The sequence below is a fragment of the Martes martes genome (genome assembly GCF_963455335.1).
Source record: "Martes martes genome assembly, chromosome: 4".
Classification (NCBI taxonomy): Eukaryota; Metazoa; Chordata; class Mammalia; order Carnivora; family Mustelidae; genus Martes; species Martes martes.
This window is the reverse complement of record NC_137891.1, coordinates 134,204,066-134,222,872: the sequence shown is the minus strand read 5'-3', so window position 1 is coordinate 134,222,872 and position 18,807 is coordinate 134,204,066. Positions and strand designations below refer to the sequence as shown.

General features: G+C 35.1%; 1 protein-coding gene across 5 annotated transcripts in view; it reads left to right on the top strand.

Moving 5' to 3' along the window:
- The window catches only part of SRSF11 (serine and arginine rich splicing factor 11), a 42,504-nt gene that overhangs the window by 3,351 nt on the left and 20,346 nt on the right, over window positions 1-18,807 (top strand). For 2 of the 5 annotated variants that reach the window (XM_080800085.1, XM_080800082.1), the window contains exons 1-3: window positions 9,389-9,461; window positions 9,672-9,893; window positions 16,217-16,350. In XM_080800085.1, the coding sequence (XP_080656211.1) occupies window positions 9,694-9,893; window positions 16,217-16,350 (334 nt within the window). In that variant the 5' untranslated portion in view covers window positions 9,389-9,461; window positions 9,672-9,693. Of the gene's footprint in view, window positions 1-9,388; window positions 9,462-9,668; window positions 9,894-16,216; window positions 16,351-18,807 lie in introns of those variants that run through there. The other 3 variants (XM_080800081.1, XM_080800084.1, XM_080800083.1) reach the window with 2 other exon arrangements.

Genomic DNA, 18,807 nt, shown 5'->3' with positions numbered 1-18,807 from the left:
TGCCCCTTGTTTTCACTTTTGTCATAAAGCAGTGAGCTTTCTCTAGGTAGTGTAATATTTGATTCAAATGTTGGGTCTTATATTTCCCTGTGCTTTCAAGACAAAAGAATTTCTCAGTTCACCAGCTTTGGGAAAATAATCATTTTCATTTTCCTCTTTTGAAAAGGCTTCTATGAGGCGCCTGGGTGGCCAGTCAGTTGAGCATCTGACTCTTGGTTTTGGCTCAGATTGTGATCTCAGGGTTGTGAGATCAAGCCCTGCATGTGACTCCATACAGAATCTGATTAAGACTCTTTCCAGGGGCACCTGGGTGGCTCAATCGTTAAGCATCTGCCTTTGGTGCAGGTCATGATCTCAGGGTCCTGGGATTGAGCCCCTCATCCAGCTCTCTGCTCAGCAGGAAGCCTGCTTCTCCCTCTCCCTGGCTTCTGTTTCCTCTCCGTCTCTCTGTCAAATAAATAAATAAAATCTTAAAAAAAAGATTGCCTGGATGGCTCAGTCAGTTAAGTGTCTGCATTGGGCTTAGGTCCTGGGATGGAGCCCCACGTCAGTCTCCAGGCTCAGTGGGGAGACTACTTCTCCCTCTCCCACTACTCCTCCCCGTAGCTCGCTCGCTCTCTCTCTCTCAAATAAATAAAATCTTAAAAAAAAAAAAGATCTCTCTTTCCCTCTCCCCTCCCCCCATAAAATAAATAGATAAGTATTTTTAAAAATAAAAATAGAATAAAATAAAAAGTCTTCTACATGCTAGTGTTTATCCTCTGGAGAATAGTGGAGGAACTAGTTTAAAAACATATTTTTAAAATCACAATTATTATTAGTTTTATTTTTTGGTTTATTTTCTTTCCATTGAAGGAAAAAAAAGCTGAAATGGGTGGTTATAGAGCCATCTTTTTATGTCATTAAATAAATGTTTATTGTCTTTTCTAAAATCATCTGAGAATGTTTCCCACTATTACCAGTGATTCCCATTCCTAACCTTTGAAAGCTATTTTCTTGCTTATTTTTCCAAGAGCAAAGTTTCTCTGACTGGAAATATTAATTTTATAGGGTTTTAGAATTTGCCTGCTTTAAAGTAGTAAAGTAATATGAGAGAAAATTATGGCACCAAACCCTAGACTGTACTTCATATCATTGTCTTTGTGTTAAAACATACAAAACAACTAACAAATAAATCTGTTTAAAAATTGATTTTAGGGGTGCCTGGGTGGCTCAGTGGGTTAAAGCCTCTGCTTTCGGCTCAGGTCATGATCCCAGGGTCCTGGGATCGAGCCCCACATCGGGCTCTCTGCTCAGCAGGGAGCCTGCTTCTCCCTCTCTCTCTCTCTGCCTGCCTCTCAGCCTACTTGTGATCTCTCTCTCTGTGTCAAATAAATAAATAAAAATCTTTAAAAAAAAATAAAATAAAAATTGATTTTAATTAAAATCTACTGTTTTAAAATTTGATTTTATATCACTCCCTGCTGATAATTTTGTTCTGTTGGATTCGGCTTACAACTTCATTTGCTCAGTACTTCAGAAAGAGAAATCACATGATTATACATCGCAAATATTGTTCTATACCAGCAAAGCCCCCCAACTGTTTCATTTTTTTAAAGATTTTATTTATTTGTTTGACAAAGTGAGACACAGCGAGAGAGAAAACACAAGCAGGGGGGTGGGAGAGGGAGAAGCAAACTCCTGGCTTAGCAGGGAGCCCAGTGCAGACTCATCCCAGGACCTTAGGGTCATGACCTGAGCCAAAGGCCAGCACTTCACCAACTGAGCCACCCAAGTGCCCCTCCCCAACTAATTTAATAAGAAAATATGAGGATGACTGAGACTTTATTCTTAGTGTCAACTTAGGTTGATAAAAGAAGAATATAAGAATAATTTGATAGTTGATCACAATCAATAGATTTTTACTTAAAAATTTGATACTCAAATTTGAAAGCAGAATATACTCACAATTGCAATCAGGATAAATCTAGTTTAACTTTCAAAATAACTTCAAGACTGTCCAGAGTTTTTTTCCACATCAGTTTTCTTCCCCATCACTTAAAGTATCACAGTTGCATATACTTAACATGAAAGGTACCATCATTGGGATGGTGAAATACTAGTGAACATTTAAATATGTGGTCCTTACAGTGCAAATCTGTAAACCCAGTTTGTTCTTCATCTTTCTAGAGATACATGTTTTGCTCTGGTCACTGAATTTATTTACTGTTAATACAGTTTTGATTATTTTCCGCTTTAGAGATTCTGGCCTTTATTGCCTTTAATTCATTTCCTAGAAAGTTACCTTCCCACCATCTCTTCCCTCCAAAATAATTATTTGATGAACATCTCCACATGTTTTAGACCTCAACGTGAGCTAATTCCAGCTCATAGTTCATAGCTTCAAGTGACTGGGGTGGTGACTGGGAAAAAGCATTATGGTCTTCAGCGTTGTCATTTGTCAGAAATTAGATCGTCAAGTGTACTTAGTAACATTTTCCTTTTTTTTTTTTCCCATGCCTTGGTCATTTGATGGTCTGTTGCTCTGACCCATGTCACAGTACTTTTAAGATTAATCACGCATATATGCAATTGCTTATGACTTTTGAAAATAAGAATAATAATCTTGTTTTAAAAATGTAGAAAAGTAATTGAAACCTTCCTAGGAAGATTTTTCCATGGAACATTTGTAGTTTTTTATTGTTTTGGGGGAGGATTTTTTGTTTTGTTTTGTTTGTTTTAGAGAGAGAGAGAGAGAGAAATGAGGGAGGGGGGAGAGGGAGAGAGAGTGTCTTAAGCAGGCTCCATCCCAGTGCAGAGCCCAGCCCGACAGAGGGTCCATCTCACTACCCTGAGACCATGACTGGAGCCAAAATCAAGAGTTGGACTCCTAACCAACTGAGCCACCCAGGCAACCCTGGGTGGTTACATTTTATCAAAAAAAGAATGTTTTGGGGGTGCCTGGGTGGCTCAGATGGTTAAGCACCTGCCTTTGGCTCTGGTCATCATCTCTAAGTCCTGGGATTGAGCCCCACATCAGGCTCCCTGCTCAGCAGAGAGTTCACTACTCCTATTCCCTCTACCCCTTCCCTGCTCATGCTCTCTCTCTCAAATGAATAAATAAAATATTTAAAAAAAATAAAAAGGAATGTTTTGCCATCATCTATCTGTGCATACTATCGGTAAATTCCTGCTTTAGGATCAAAAATGAATATGAAAATTTGAAATCTGTTGGTGTTATGTTTCAGTTGCAGCAGCCTCTAAAAGAAAGGGCATGTAATAATAAGTGTGTTTTGCCTGTTGACTACCACTTAAACAGTTTACAAAGTATTTTCACGTTTGACAGTAATGCTCTAAGGTAAGACATTGAAAAGATAAGGAAGTTGAACATAGACTTTCCTGTAATGGTATATACCATTTTTTGAGTGCCTGTGTGCTGGACACAGTGCTAGGTACTTCATATCCATAATGTTTCTGATCTTAAGAACTCATACCTTTGTCTTCATTTTTCACATAAGGGAATTGGGGCTCACATGGCTCATTATAGGCAGCATCTATTATAGTGGTTGAGAACATGCACAGAGGAGTGAAATGAGGGATTTGTACTTTTTTTGCACTCATAGTTTGAATATTTAACATTTTGCATTTATTACTTTATAATTTTAAAATATGCCATAAAGCCTGTATTAAAATGTGAGATCTTAAGAAACTCTTCTCACTATGAATATTAGCTCTTCTGATTCTTCTTTCATATGAATGATGTCCAAGGCACAGTACCAGCCTAGAATAGAGGGATGTTGTCAAATGGAACCCAGTTGAGGTAACCATTCATTTTTCAAAATGAAAGACTTAATTTGTAGAGTAAGGATAATGATAGAAGTTAATATTCATCTTTTCTAAGCATTTGTATTAGTATTTTCATCCTCATAATAACCTAGGGAGGTGAACATTATTATCATCCTCATTTTTCAGATGAGAAATTCAAAGCACAAAGTAATGAGCCAAAGCTCACAATTATTTTAATTGGTGGTAGAGCCCCTTTCGTTTAACTCTAGGCCTGCATTTTTAATCACTATAATACCTTTAAAGTGTTGTGAGGATTAAAAGCCATTTTAAAAGCATTCAGTTAGTGTAGATCTTCTCGTTACTGAGTTGAGTACACTTTCTTTTTTACCAGTTTTATCAAACTTTAGAAATAATTTTCTAAATTAAGAGAAAATTAATTTTATACCATAGGAAAAAAAGGTTAAAATGGCACAAATGTCTAATTCCTTGATTAGGGAAAACTATTTAATGTTAGAATGCTTGAAACTCTTTACTTAGAATAAAGATACAACTCTACTGGAGATATTTATCTATATCTATATCTATTTAATATATTTATACTTATATAATATAAGTATATTATATATTTATATTATATAAATATATAAATATAATTTATATATAATATATAAATATAAATATAATATAAATATATTATATAGATATAGATTTTTTTTTTTAAAGATTGTGAAACAGTCCCTCAAAGGAATGGCCTTTTCTCAGTTGAGGCTCCAAAAGAGTCTTAATATAACATAGAGGATAGTATTGAGTAGTCAGTATCTGGAGCTTCTCCATCCAGATACTTATTTTGACCCCTTTCAATCCAAAAACCAAACAAATCTGTACAAATTTTGATTTTTCCAAGTAATGCATATGCATTATAGCTGAGAATACTGTACATATGTATGTAGGCAACAGTATTTTAATGTTCATGCTGCCACTTTTTTCCTCTATGTTAATTTTCAAGGTATTCACAGACCATGCCCTGTCAATTAAAAAATACAGATTTTCCTGCTATTCGTAGATAATATAAATCAGACAATATAAAACTAGTATTTGGAAATAAATTTAAGTAGACTTTTATTTCTGTTCTAGTGTGTGTGTCCATCTGCCCATCTATCAGTTCCCTAATGCCAACTCATCCTTTATCCTCTTCCCTTCATTTAGAGGAAAAAAAAGGGGAGCATGAGCTTTACAATTTAATATTAAAATAGACATTAATGTTCATAGAAGTGTCTAATTTATAGAATTAGAAATAAAATAGAAATACAGTTATTTGATTTATAGAATTAGAAATTCAAATTAAGATAGATCTGCAGATAAATTTTTTAAAGTTGAGGATTTGTAAGCCACAGTTTATTTCCCAGTCTTTTGTATGCTTTCTATAGCCATAGAGGAAAAAATGTATAGCCAAATACTTTGAGAGTTTACCTCAACCATATTTCCTTATAAATCTGATAAATGCATTCATGTCTTCATTCAGCAAGCCTTTGCTGAGTATACTATGTGAGTGAGGCGTTTGTGAGGTTTTTAGCATATTGATAATAGTAAGTTTTATCAAATACTGTGTATGTTGTTGGGCATGAGGAAACACAAGGCTAATATATCGGTCTTCCCTGTCCTCAAAAAAGTGTATTTGCAAGAGAAGAATTGCTGCTTAACAACTAATTTGATTGAAGTCCTGTTGCTTTTCAGATTTGCAAAATTGTGTCAATTAGGGGAACTCATTTCTTCTATCAGTGTGCACAAAAGTAGCTAACTATAACAGGTGACTTGATTTATCCTACTGGGAACATGATATCTAGTGGGTAGAGTGATTATACATACACATAGACTATATTCTATTCTACTATATTCTATACACATATACTATATTCTATGACAGGTTATTTTTTTGCTTTGGATTAGAAATAGCATTAGCCCTTGGTAAGACTGGTAATATTTATCATTCAAATATAGCTGGAGGCCTTCCCAATCCACTTCCAAAGGTAAGCTATGACCCTTCCCTTTGCATATTTCTTTCACTTCACTTTCCATATGATACTGACAGGATCTCCTTATAAGTCTCCCTCTGAAATATAAACTGGAAAGCATTCATTCAATAAAGAATGGTCTTCCAAATTTTCTTGAAAGTTTCAAACTTATTTGTACCCTCAAGACCTTTTATAATTTACTATTTCCTTGTTTTGGATTGCTCTTCCCCTAGAAATTCAAATGGCTTGCTTCCTCCTTTTATTAAAGTCTCAGCTCAATAACACATTCTCTCCTGTCTTTTATCCTGGTTCATTTTCATGGCAAAACATTATTCCTGTACATGTTGCTTATGTTTGTTGAAAGTTTGCCATACTGAAGTTATGGGAGATCAGGGACATTGCCAATCTTTTTCTGCTGTATTCCTAATGTCTAGGAAAATCCCGGATCATACCAGGTGCATAACATTTGAAGGAATTTGCAAGTTTTTTAGCAACCTCTTATGACACTGAGGTTAAAGTACAGGTATGATACTCATCTCCAGATTCTGTATTTCTTATAGTTATGTTTAATCAGGAGCCTAAACAAATCTGAAGTGATTTAAAATTACTGTAGTTTGGATATATTTGTTTTTGCTCTTATGTATTTGTCTTTAGTTATTTTTATAGGCAACAGACAATAATAAGTCAAGATAGTAGTAATTATTTAATCTATTTATTAGACCTAGAAGGATTTTCAAAATTATGATTAAGTTCCTGACTGAAGTAGATTCTCAGAAGTGAAGTGAAATTTCTCCAGATCACACTTAATAAATGACAGGGTCGTATTCTAAGCCACTCTCTTGGCTCCAAGTCTAGTATTTTTTCCACCTGGCAGATGAGTTGAAAATAAAATATTCAAAAATTCTCCTTATTAGATAAGACTCTTTTTTGCAGATTATTTCTCCACTTGAAGGCACCATCTATAGGCATATTCAGTAAGTTACACATAAACTAGTTTCTGATGATTTAAAAGATTTTATCTTATCACAAAACTTTCTTGTTTTGAAAATGTAATTTTAACTATGAATATGTTAAATATATGTAGAATAACATGAAAGATTTCTTTGTATCCACCAATAAAGAATAAAAAGATGCTAACATTAAAAAAAAAAAAAAGGCAGAATGAACCCCACCTTTGTGTTGTCTTTTTATTATAGAACACTGTGGCATGTTTGGCACATGGTAGGCATTTCTAGTAGGTATGGAACTTGTCAAATGACAAACAAGAGAAAACAAATTAGTAGTGAATTTGATGTCCTTTATTACAGGGAAGACAGTCCTTGGATTGGGGGATTACAGTGCCTCACAAGCCGATGAACACTCTTCCCAAAAGATTTCAGACAAGAGCATGTTTTAGAGAACATTAGGAGAGGCAGCACAGAGATAGGGTATGATTGGCCAGGAGATTGAGGTATTTCTTTATAAAGCTTGCAGTCCAGGGCTCCTGGGTGGCTCAGTTGGTTGTATGTCTGCCTTCACCTCAGCCCATGATCCCAGAGTCCTAGGATGAGCCATGCATGGGCCTTCCTGCAGCCCCCGCCCCCATTCCCCCCCCCTTCCCCGCTTTGCTTGTCTCTTGCCTTCATGTTCTCTCTCTCTCTTTCTCTCTGTCAAATAAATAAGTAAATAATCTTTAAAAAAAAAAAAAAAAGTAAAGCTAGTAGGTCCTGTTCTCTAGGTAAGGTAAATAAAGCTGAGTTAGAGATTGTGATTAATCTATGCTGGGTTTCTTGATAGGTGTTTCCCATAAGTGCAGAATGACTTAGATTTGTGACATGGGCCAGGCCATTAGGGCAGCCTCCCATTTTGTGGCGCCTGATACAAATTAACTTTATCAAATTAAGAATCTACAGTTGGCAGTTACATGTGTTTGATTCAAAATGAGAAGATAAATTATTTGACATTTTTTATGTTCACAGATAAATACTAAGAGTGACATCCCATTTGTTGTAATTTGTAATTTTCCTGAGGCTTACATTCAACAAACCTATCCCTTGTTTTTATAACAACTAGCAGAAGTGACTTAGCCAGTAAGTAAACCTAGCTAACTGCCTCTACATCCAGGTCTTGATAACTTTGTGTTCTAATCTCTCACAAATCATACTCTTCATTATTCCATAGATGTATTTACTAACAAAAATATTCTTGTAAGGCCTCAGGTTTTAGCCTCCAAAATATTCAGGGGCATGTTCAAATTTAACAATTGTCTTGGAATAAATAGCTCTGTCATTAAGGCATATTTATTCATGTGTTTAACACATTTATTGGACATTTACTATGTGATAGACATTGCACTAAGTCTTAAACTGACCCAGAAAGCTCAACCACTTTGGGAGAGGATAAATGTTAATATAACAAGTATAGTATGTAGGGTGCCTGGTTGGCTCAGTAGGTTAATCCTCTGCCTTCAGCTCAGGTCATGATCTCAGGGTGCTGGGATCGAGCCCCACATTGGGCTTTCTGCTGTTTGGCAAGGGAGCCTGCTCCTCGCTGTCTCTGCCTGCCTATCTACTGTGATCTCTCTCTGTAAAATAAATAAAATCTTAAAAAAAAAAAAAAAGTAGAGTATGTATATTTTTGGTTATTGAGCAGAGAAGAAAGAGGAAGCCCTAACTCTGCTTGCAGAAGTTGTGGCAGTGAAGGCAGGCCCCAAACAGAGCATGGTAGTTAGAAAAAAAATGAAGCCTGGTCATTAATAATTTATTTAAGGGTACAGTGAGATTAAAAATTTTGTCATGTTTGGAAAACTGCAAGTCTTTGTATAACATTGGATGAAAATAGGAGAGTAGTTCAAATGAAGTTGAAAAATTAAGACAATCTTTTTATAGTCAAAGCTTCAAAATTATTTTAAGCAAGAATATGCATGTAAATCAAATTTTTCTGTAGGAATTTCAGATTATATACGTGAATATATTTAGGTATCGTAAAGCGTGCTTTTTTTTAAAAAAAAAGTCAGTTTGTGAAATAAGATTTGCTTATTAAGCACTAGCAAGTATAACGCTAAATCTTTTTTCAAGGTTTTAGTGACAAAACAGATTGGTTACATATTTAATGTTACCGGGGCGCCTGGGTGGTCCAGTCGGTTAAGCGTCCGCCTTTGCCTCAGGAAATGGTCTCAGAGTCCTGGGAGCAACCCCCACAGCAGGGAGCCTGCTTCTCTGTCTGCTGCTCCCCCTGCTTCTACTCTTTTTCTGTCAAATAAAATCTTTAAAAATTTTTTTAGTGTTACCAAATGTGTATATAGTAAAGATCTATAAAATTTCATAGTGATGGGGAGGAAAATTTTGGTTGCTAGGGTGGAAATTTCCTTAGTAATAACTGGACAGATCTGTAGATGATGTGTGAAGAAATAAATTTGGGGGGCATTTCTAGTAAGAATAGTTGCTAAGTGTACAGTTTTTTTGCAAAGGAGTTAATGTTTGTTTCATAAAAAGTTAATGCCTTCCACTTATTTCTTCAAAAAAAAAGTGTGGGGGGGTGCGAACAGGGGTGACGACTTCCATTAGACCTCGGTGCCTCTCGCGTTTCTCTGGCTGCAGGCGAGGCTGGCTGGGCCTGCGCGGGGCGGAGCCGACGGTGACGCGCCCATGCGCCGCAAGGCATTGTGGGGAGCTCGGGCCCGCGAGTGAGGTGGTTGGAAGCGAGGTGGGGGCGGCCGTTTGTTTTCTCGTGGTCTCGAACTCGCGCGTTCTCATCTCCCCCCGCCCCCCCTCCCGACAAGCGGCGGGGTGGAGGAACGGCGGCGGTGGCAGCAGCGGCTGTAGCATCGGACACCCTCCTGTCTACTCTCCGGCGAATTGGTTCCTCTTCCCCCTCCCTCTCACTGTTTGTTGTGTGTTTGATGTGTTAAAGCAGGAGCGAGAACGCGAGCAGCGCCATGAGCAACACTACCGTCGTCCCCAGTACTGCGGGCCCGGGCCCCAGCGGCGGGCCCGGTGGCGGCGGCGGCGGTGGCGGAGGCGGCGGCACCGAGGTAATCCAGGTGACTAATGTCTCCCCGAGCGCTAGCTCTGAGCAGATGCGGACCCTCTTCGGTTTCCTAGGCAAGATCGACGAACTGCGCCTCTTCCCGCCAGAGTGAGTATCGTCCACCATCGCCGTTTTACTAACTCCTCCCCATTCGGGGCCTAACCTACACCATTTCCTAGGCCGGGGTCGACACTTCCCTGGACCAGGTTGCTTTAGTTGAGGCTGGCTGTTGTTGCCTTTGCTTACGACTTAGGCTTAACGCGGAGAAGCAGGGCCTGTGTTTTAGATATTAAAGAGACACAGCCTTTTAAAATCTCGGGATTTGGTGGTTTTCTTCTTAAATTGTGACAACGTGGTCGGTTTTTTGAGCAGTTAGAGCAGGGCTAACCACACTTCATGTATTTCGTATATAGTTTTAATCGCTTTTTTAAAAAAATCAAACGTTTCAGTTATTTGAAAAGTAACAATTATTAATTCTTATGTTAATTTGATAACGAGGTTTGTTGTCAGTTCCCTTAATTGTAAGTATTGCCATTAGCTGATTCAGGCCCAGTGAATATAATTCAGAGTTAATACTCTTTGACAGATTAATTCAGTGAGCCGGAATACTTAATTTTTATGCTGACAAAAATGGGTTACAGCTGAAACATAAGGTTTTCTTTTGTTTAAATAACATACACATTTTCCCAGTTCTTGCGAAGGAATTCTATAGAATGTTAAATTTTTTAATTTTGAGTGTATGGCTGTTTTTATTCTGTTGTCTCACATTCTTACTGAAAAAATATTGAATGAGTGGCTTAATTACAAAGAAAAAAATAAAGCTTTGAAGTAAGGTGTGATAAATGTTAGAACATTTGAAATGATAAAACAGTGGTGTGCTCTCTGTGAAGAGTGAAAATACTTATAGTAACACTATAAATAAACACTGAGTACCCACTGTACATTGAGAGTTTTATGATGTCACTTAAGTACTAAACAGGAAATTGGAACTCTCAAGGAATCTACTGTTGTGATGGCAGTAATAAATCATTAAATATATTTTTACTCAAATAATTAATGTTAATCATACTGCAATATTAAACATTTCCCATATTTCATGACTTTCTACTTAAATTGCTTTTACATGATTTTTAATGTTTTCAAATGGGTGTGCTTTTAATTTTTAGGGGAATATACATGTAGAGAAAGGTTTCAGAGTTACTGATTTTCACGAAGTGTAGAATTCTGGAAACATTTTCGTTATTTTAAATAGAAACGACTGCTTTTAGTAATGAAGGACAAGTAGCTTTCATAATATGAACATAGAAAAATATTTTACTGTTACTCCATTTTCTGACAACATGCCCTTTATTAAGTTGTTCATGAAATTAATAAACAGCAAAAAGGCAGAAAATGAGAGTGACATACATGATTATTATAATCATGTTATTACTCAAAATACCTGACATACTGGACTGATTGATGAAATAATTCTTTCTAGCCCAACAAGTTATTAAGAATTTTGTTGCGGTTCCTGACTTTAAAATGTTTTATTTTGAAGATGCTCTTTTTATGATGCATTTATAAAAAGTTGACAGAGGTATAGGCTGTTTATTGGTTCCTCTTTACCTAATGAATGATCAGTATCTTAGAGTCATGATAGACTAGAGTCTGGCTTCTTTTGCTTTGTTGTCAAAGAAGTAGTTCCATAATAACCAGGATAACTGATGTGCACCAGAGAACATGGTTTGGGGTGCTGTGCCTCCTTCCCCGCTGTATTGGGAAGAAGAAATAAAAATTGACACATCTTTGCTCTTTGACACCTTCGTAAATGTTTCTGACTACAGATAGTTTCTCATCTGAAACTGTAAAGGTTAGAGTTCAGTAGATGCTAATACTATCTTCATGGCCTTCTAGATTTGAATAGGATGGATGTAGAGTCCTACTTTTGTTCATTTAATGTCGATTTTTTAAAAAATATGTGTCAATTGCTAATCCAACATGCATAATTTGGAACTACTTTGTACAGTTTCTTTAAGCTTGACTGCTGTTTTCAGGAGCAGCTTACAAGGGATAACGTGCTGTGAAGTGCTAACTAGTACTCCAAAAAGGTTCATCATTCCAAATATTTTTTACTCCTAGAATAAGATTGAGTGGTTCAGAATATATAAAATTCTGACTATTGTAAACATGTTTGCCACTTGATTTTTTATGGGGTGTTCGTATTTTTTTCCCCAAAGGTACTCATATTCATCCAGATAATATGCCTGTGACATGCTTGCTTCCTTTTGCTACTCAGATGTCACCTACTCAGAGAAACCTTTCCTGATCACTCTCTGTGAAAATAAGACACTCCTGCTTCTCCCCTGTTCAATTTAACTGCTTTGTTTTTCTCTAAAGCACTGATCACCAACTGATGGTTAAGGTTAGCTTCCTTTCTCTTTTAGAATATGTGGCTCCTTAGGTCAGCAACATTACCTACAGAGCGTTTTTGAAAATACATTTATGACAGCCTTAACCCACACCTACTGAAATGCTGCTTTCAGTTATAAATGCCTATGGGTTAGCTGGTGCAGTGGTGATCCTGGCATCTGGAATTATGCCAAATAGTTCAGTGTCAACCTCCTCAAGGTTTCTCCCTTTGTTTTTATTGAATCCCTCTTTCTTGTTTCTTTTAAGCCAAAAATTGCTGACCTTTAATTTTACGCTGTGATCATATTGTTTCACAAGAAATAATACTCTAATCCTCTCTTTTGTATGACAGCCCTTAGAGCTATTTGAAAGCCTGTTGGTGTTCCCCTCATTTATTTCCTCTCTTTCTACAGAAAAATTTTAATTCTGCTTGATCCTAAAATGTGTTTTGGAAATTCAACATTGATTATCTGGTATATGCTAGATGCTTTCCTTTTTTATCTTAAACGTGTTTAATGATCAGGTGAAGTAAAATTCACATAGGTAGTTTTGCACTTCCAAATCACTCTACCAGTGTCTGAATTAGTATTTCAACCCAGTGTTGTGATTGTCCTTTATTTATGAGTGGAATCATTCTTTTACAGTAGTAAGTATTCTTTAAATATTTGGTTTTAGTGTATTTCAGAATGGAGAATATAACAAAGTGTTTATTGAGTAATGTTAATGATCCCAGTGAAGCATATGTCCAAGTTATGCATTAAATGAAGGTTTACATCAATTAAATAACTTATTTAGGTAATTATTTCGGTGACCAAAAATAGATTATTTTTAATAGTGACCAAAAGACTTGCACAGGCAAGTAGCCATAAACCCATGACTATAGCAGACTGTGGTGTAGTATATATTTGATATTTTAAATCCTTGAAAGTTAATTCACTCACAAACTGACTTTGAACTTCTTTGCTCATCCAACTGGAAAACTAAAAGTATAAATTTCTTTCACAGCAAAAAAAAAACAAAAAAAGCCACCAAAACAATTACTACCTTATATTTCTAAAGACATGTTTGCAGACATTCTAACAAAAAATATATTAGAAGAAAACTGAAAGTATGGTATGCATCACAAATTTGAGTGTTATTCTTACACAGGGGCGTGCTAATCTTTTCTGTATCATTACAGTTTTAGTATATGTGCTGTGGAAGTGAGCACCAAAAATAGATACTTTAATGATGATAGGTATAAGTAACTAATTGGTAAGGTTATCTTTAAAAATTTTTTATTACATGCAACATTTTACTCTATTTCATATAACTAAGAACACGATGAAAGAGAGGGCATATTAGATGAACGGAGTCACATTTTCAGGTCAATGTTGCCTTTGTTTGTATTATAAGCTCAAAATTCTCCACCCAGAAATGGCTAACACAGTATTAAGGTGGCAGTTGAAAGAGTGTTATCACCAGTCTAAACCAAAAGTTCTCATACTTTAGTTCTCAAACTTTAGTTGGCGTGAATACCAAGTGTCGATCTTCAGAGTCAAAGCCCTCCTGTAAAGGAATTCTCACATTCATTGGGCTTGATGGAAAACAGAAATCTGAATTTTCCATGTGCATCCCAGAAGATTGGGAAACAACCCTTAGAGGATGCTTTAATTTAAAAAAAAAAAAAAGGAAAAAAAAGGAAAAATACTGCCACTCTTTACCTAAAGCCAAAAGCATCATATAGGGCTTGCTCTTTCCTGTTTAGCTTCTCATCAACTGCCTTATCTATATTATTTTTTATCTATATTATTTCTTAAAGAATAAAAGCAGTTAAATTTTTAGAAGTGGTACTTGTAGAAAATTCTAAGGTGTGAAAATTTCAGACATCGGGTCTGAAAGTGAAATTAACATGCTATCTTACTAGCATGTGTATTCTATTAATAAATTCTGAGAACATCAAAGAATGTCACTTTGGGTCCAGTAAATAACTGTTTTCAACAAGGTTGTTTGAAGTGGGGAGAAATGAATTATTTGCCCTTCTGAGTTGTCTTACTATGACTCTCTTTTCCATGGTATTTAATGCATGTTTTTACCTCCCTACTATGGTACAGGTTTGATAAAACCAAGTAATAAGCTGCCAGTAATAGCTATGATATGAATGGGTAGAAAAAATATGAATAATATTAATTGCTAAATTCATGGAAATACACTGAACATGTAGGCAGTATTTCCTAGTTTTATTTTAAAAAGAACTGTTCATTGTATTGATATTCTTTAAGAACTTGATATTATAGAGTCATTTTCTTCTTGGGTAAGTTAACAGTTGTGTCAAAGAAATAGTATAGAGATCACTTTTTTTAGAAATTTAAATGCCTGTTACTTACCAAACCATTAAGTTAGGTTTTAAAATGAAGGATAGCATCATTTCCAAAGAGCTTTTTTAATTTTGTGGTAAAAGTGTGGGTATGTGAGAAAAGGATACAAAGTGCTACGGCTTTAGTTCTAAACCTGCTGAAATGGCATTCTTTCCACTATATGGGTGCAACATTGTTAAATTTTAGACCTGTAGTGCTTCATTAAAACACATTATATCCACATTAAAAAAAAAACTGTATCTTCTCAAAAACATTTTGGCAATAAGCTTCCTTAACAATGTGGCTTAAATTCCATTTAGATAGACATATTTTCAACTTTGCTTTGAATCTAGATTTGGAACTGTGCTTAGTATACAGGCAGTGCCTTTCAGGAAATATTAAAAGTTCTAATGGGTTTGAGTCTTAGGCTATGTAATAGCTTCATATTAGTGTTCAAATTATGAGGAATATTTTCTTTGCAACAAGTACTTAACTCTGAAATAAACAGTGTAACAAAATCTGATGTAATTACATTTTTATGTATACATGAAAATCTAATTTGTTAGTTAGTGGTAAGCTCTTTTCTAAAGCCATCCAGATTTATTATAGGATTTACTTTTTTATTATTGAATCTTAAGATGCAGTTGGCTTCTTATAATACAGCAGTTGTTCTTTACCTTAGGTGCATATTAAGATGGTCACAGTGTATTAAAATTAAAAAAGAGGAGGCGTTGAGTATGTTAAAGATCTTGATTTAATTGATGTGGAGTGAGATCTGGGGTTTTTTTAACCCTCTGGTGATTCTGATGCATAGCCAGGGATGATGTGATTACTACTGCTTTGAGGCGTTGGTTTTCAAACAACTTTTGGTTGGGCGTTATGGGAGCAACCCCTGACTTTTATTTAATCTTTCTCTTTCACGGAGTTTTGTGGCAGAAATTTGCACCATCCTGAATCTTAAAAAAAAAAAAAAAATCCTGCTTGGTACCTAATCTATCTTACCCTACCAGAGTTTCCATTTTATCACTTTTTTACTTAAGAAAGCAGTTTGCTGAGGGAATCTTTATGTAATAATACTAGCGGATACTATGTATCTCAATATGTGTACACATTTTTTGTTTTGTTTTTCTGAAGGCAATCTAAGTTAAGATAGCCTTAGTTCTTTATAATGCCTAAGCGTTATGCTGTAGGTGGAAAAGACAACACTTAGGCGGGTCAAGAAAACTCATTGTTTGTCAAATAAATGTACTTTCCCACGATATTTTTTTGTCCCTGAAGTAGAAATTCTGTGTTTTTTACTCTGAAAAGTTACCAGTAGTGAAAAGTTTTCTAAACCCAAACTAATTATTTTTACTTATAATTAAAAATAGCAGGTATTGGTATTATAGAAAAAATGTTGACACTTTTGTGGTCTGCTCAAACTCTTGAGATTATAGTTTCAAACTGTTTTTAACTTGATACGATGCAAGTTTATCAACAGTGATTGTTTTTGTCTATATGCAGTTTGTGAGTTCAGTGGGCAGTACCTTATTTGAAATGTCATTTTCTTTTTAAGTGGTTAACTAAAGTAACTAACACATGTGGTATGTATTTTTATTTGCCTATTTTACTTTTGGAATGCAAGTGTTGGTTGGTGAGTCGTATGTTTGTGTTTTAACTGATATTCTTTTTTCTCTTTTTTTATGTTTTATGTTTACTTTTTAGTGATTCACCTTTGCCAGTCTCATCCCGTGTCTGCTTTGTTAAGTTCCATGATCCGGACTCAGCAGTTGTGGCACAGCATCTGACAAACACTGTATTCGTTGACAGAGCTTTGATAGTCGTACCATATGCAGAAGGTTTGTGCTTTGTTTAACTATCTGTGAGGGCATCCTATGATGACCATCTACCTCAGTATAGTTTTAGAGTGAGCGTTAGTAGCATGTTAGAAGTTTAAGCTATTAACATTTTGAAACCCTTGTTATACTGCAGTCCATATTTTTACTTGTAGATTTTTTTTAATTCTAAAAATTAGAAATCAGGCCTGTTTTTATAAGATACTTAACTTTTTTACCTTCTTTTAAACTTTTTAAGTTCGTTAAAACCATATCCCTAAATGTAATTTCTTAAGATATACCTTAGTTAATTTAATGTTGAGTTTTATGAAAAAGTCCTGAAGGTGAACGGTTCACTCCATGCACATTTACGTAGAAACCTTCAAATAAATGCATGATGTTATTTCTGTTTTGAATAAATAATAGGTTAGTTTTACTTATGTAGTGCTTCCTCTCACAGATAACTTTTAAAAATATCCCACATTGAATTCCAGTATACCAAGGGTTGCAATGATTTTGGTTTTTATGAAAGTTCAAGATTTCCTGTAGCTTAGGTGCCAGATGGGCACTGGGTGATTTGTTTTTATGCCAGATTTTCTTGTTCATTCTTGCTATATTTTCTAGATATCTCTAAATAATAAATTCTTCTCTCTGTTATTTGTGTGTGTGATTTTTGTAGTGGAGAAGGCAAATGCAAAACTCTTCCAGATGACTGAAAAACAGTGGGTCCTCTGCAGCTACAGGGGATTCTAGACATTAACTAAAGGCCAGCAAGCACTCAAGTCCCCCAAGTGTTTTCCTGGTGTAACCATTTGTTAACTACATTTTCTCTCTTTTTTACATTTTAGGCTGTTAAAGTAATTTGACAGAAAAAAAATGAGCAGGGTTTTTGGATCTAAAAAAGCCACTGTGACAAGACAGCACTATATTAATTCCATTTTGTAAAATTTTCTGAAACATTTTATGATTAGTTTGTTCCCAGTGTACTGCTACTTTATTTGCTTTTTGGTAACTATAAATTTTGATCAAAGAAATCACTGAAGTATGATAAAATTACTGGATTTTAAGCTAATCATTTAACATATATGCTGACCAGAATTTAAATGCTTTCCCCTTAACAAACTGGTCAGTAGAAGCAGAATTTTGATATTGTTAATTTTAGATGCTATTTCAGATCTTTGAATACCAGTGTGAACGTTTACACCATGCCTTGTAAAAGTTTTGAAATGTCTAGTCCTTAAAACTTAGAAAAATTGCCTTTGTGGTTTTCTAAAGAAATTAAATTGCATTCATAGATGGATTAAGGCATGCTATATAATAATAGTACATCTGTCTCCGTGATATTAAAGTGTGTGAGCCCTATTTTTAAGGTTTTAAAATATATATATATGCTGATAAACGTATGAGTTAGTGTGTTTGATTAAGCAGTTTTCTTTTATATCGGTGTACCTGTTATAGGGTAAGACTTATCACCAAGAGAAAATTTACAGAATTCAAATTTAGGATAAGTAAAGTACAGTTTTGAAACAAAATTCAAATCATGTGAGTAATGTGCAGAACTTTAGTTAGGCTTTAAATTTAAAGAATTCTTATTGGCTAAGTATCATAGTTCCCAAGTCCTGAACATAATACAGTATATCATATAACTGGTTTTCATAAGTATTTTTAGACTATAGTAAGTTTTCTAGATCTGTTTTGTAAATGAAATGTTTAGGAATGTATATAGAATTACAGAAATACTTAGTTTCAGAATCTATTTTTGGTTTATTTAATTATGGGTATGGTATGCTGTATTAATGTTACCACTGCTAAATAACTGATGTACTCAATCCCTTTATCACCATTCACCCTAGTTTTAGCTCTTACACTTTGGTGTTGGCTCTTGGTCAGTGTTTTAGAACAATAGACACAAAGTCTACGGTAAGGAATAGTCTTAATTGGTAAAACTGAGATAGCTGGATTTGGAAGGAACTCTTAATAGTAATGGATTTGGGGGTTATTTAGGTTCCTTGGTTAATGTTTGTTTCTTTTGTCTGTTTCTTTTTCTTTCATTTCTACACATTCATGCAGTATTTCATGGTTCTATCAAAGCAGCAGTAAAAAAAATACTCTTGACGCATGAAAATTAACTGGTGAGGGGCCTCATTGCTATTTTTAAATTGTAGTTTTATTTTTAAATAGTCTTTTTTAAATCAGAGGATCAGATGCATGACTTTTTTTTTAATGGATGCAGATCTTCTATCAGGTGTCTCACAATAAATTCAAGAGGATTTTAGTTTGCCAGAAATGTTGCAAATGCACTAATTTGAGTAAGATGTTGATACTTAATATTATCCTCTTGAGACATAATTTTGCATGCAAAATTATCCCATAATCTTTGTAGGTTTGTTAATATTGATGCATTAATGCCCTATATCTAAATGATCTTCTCCCCCCACCCCTCCATAACTCTTGGTATCTAAATTGATGACAGCTCTGACA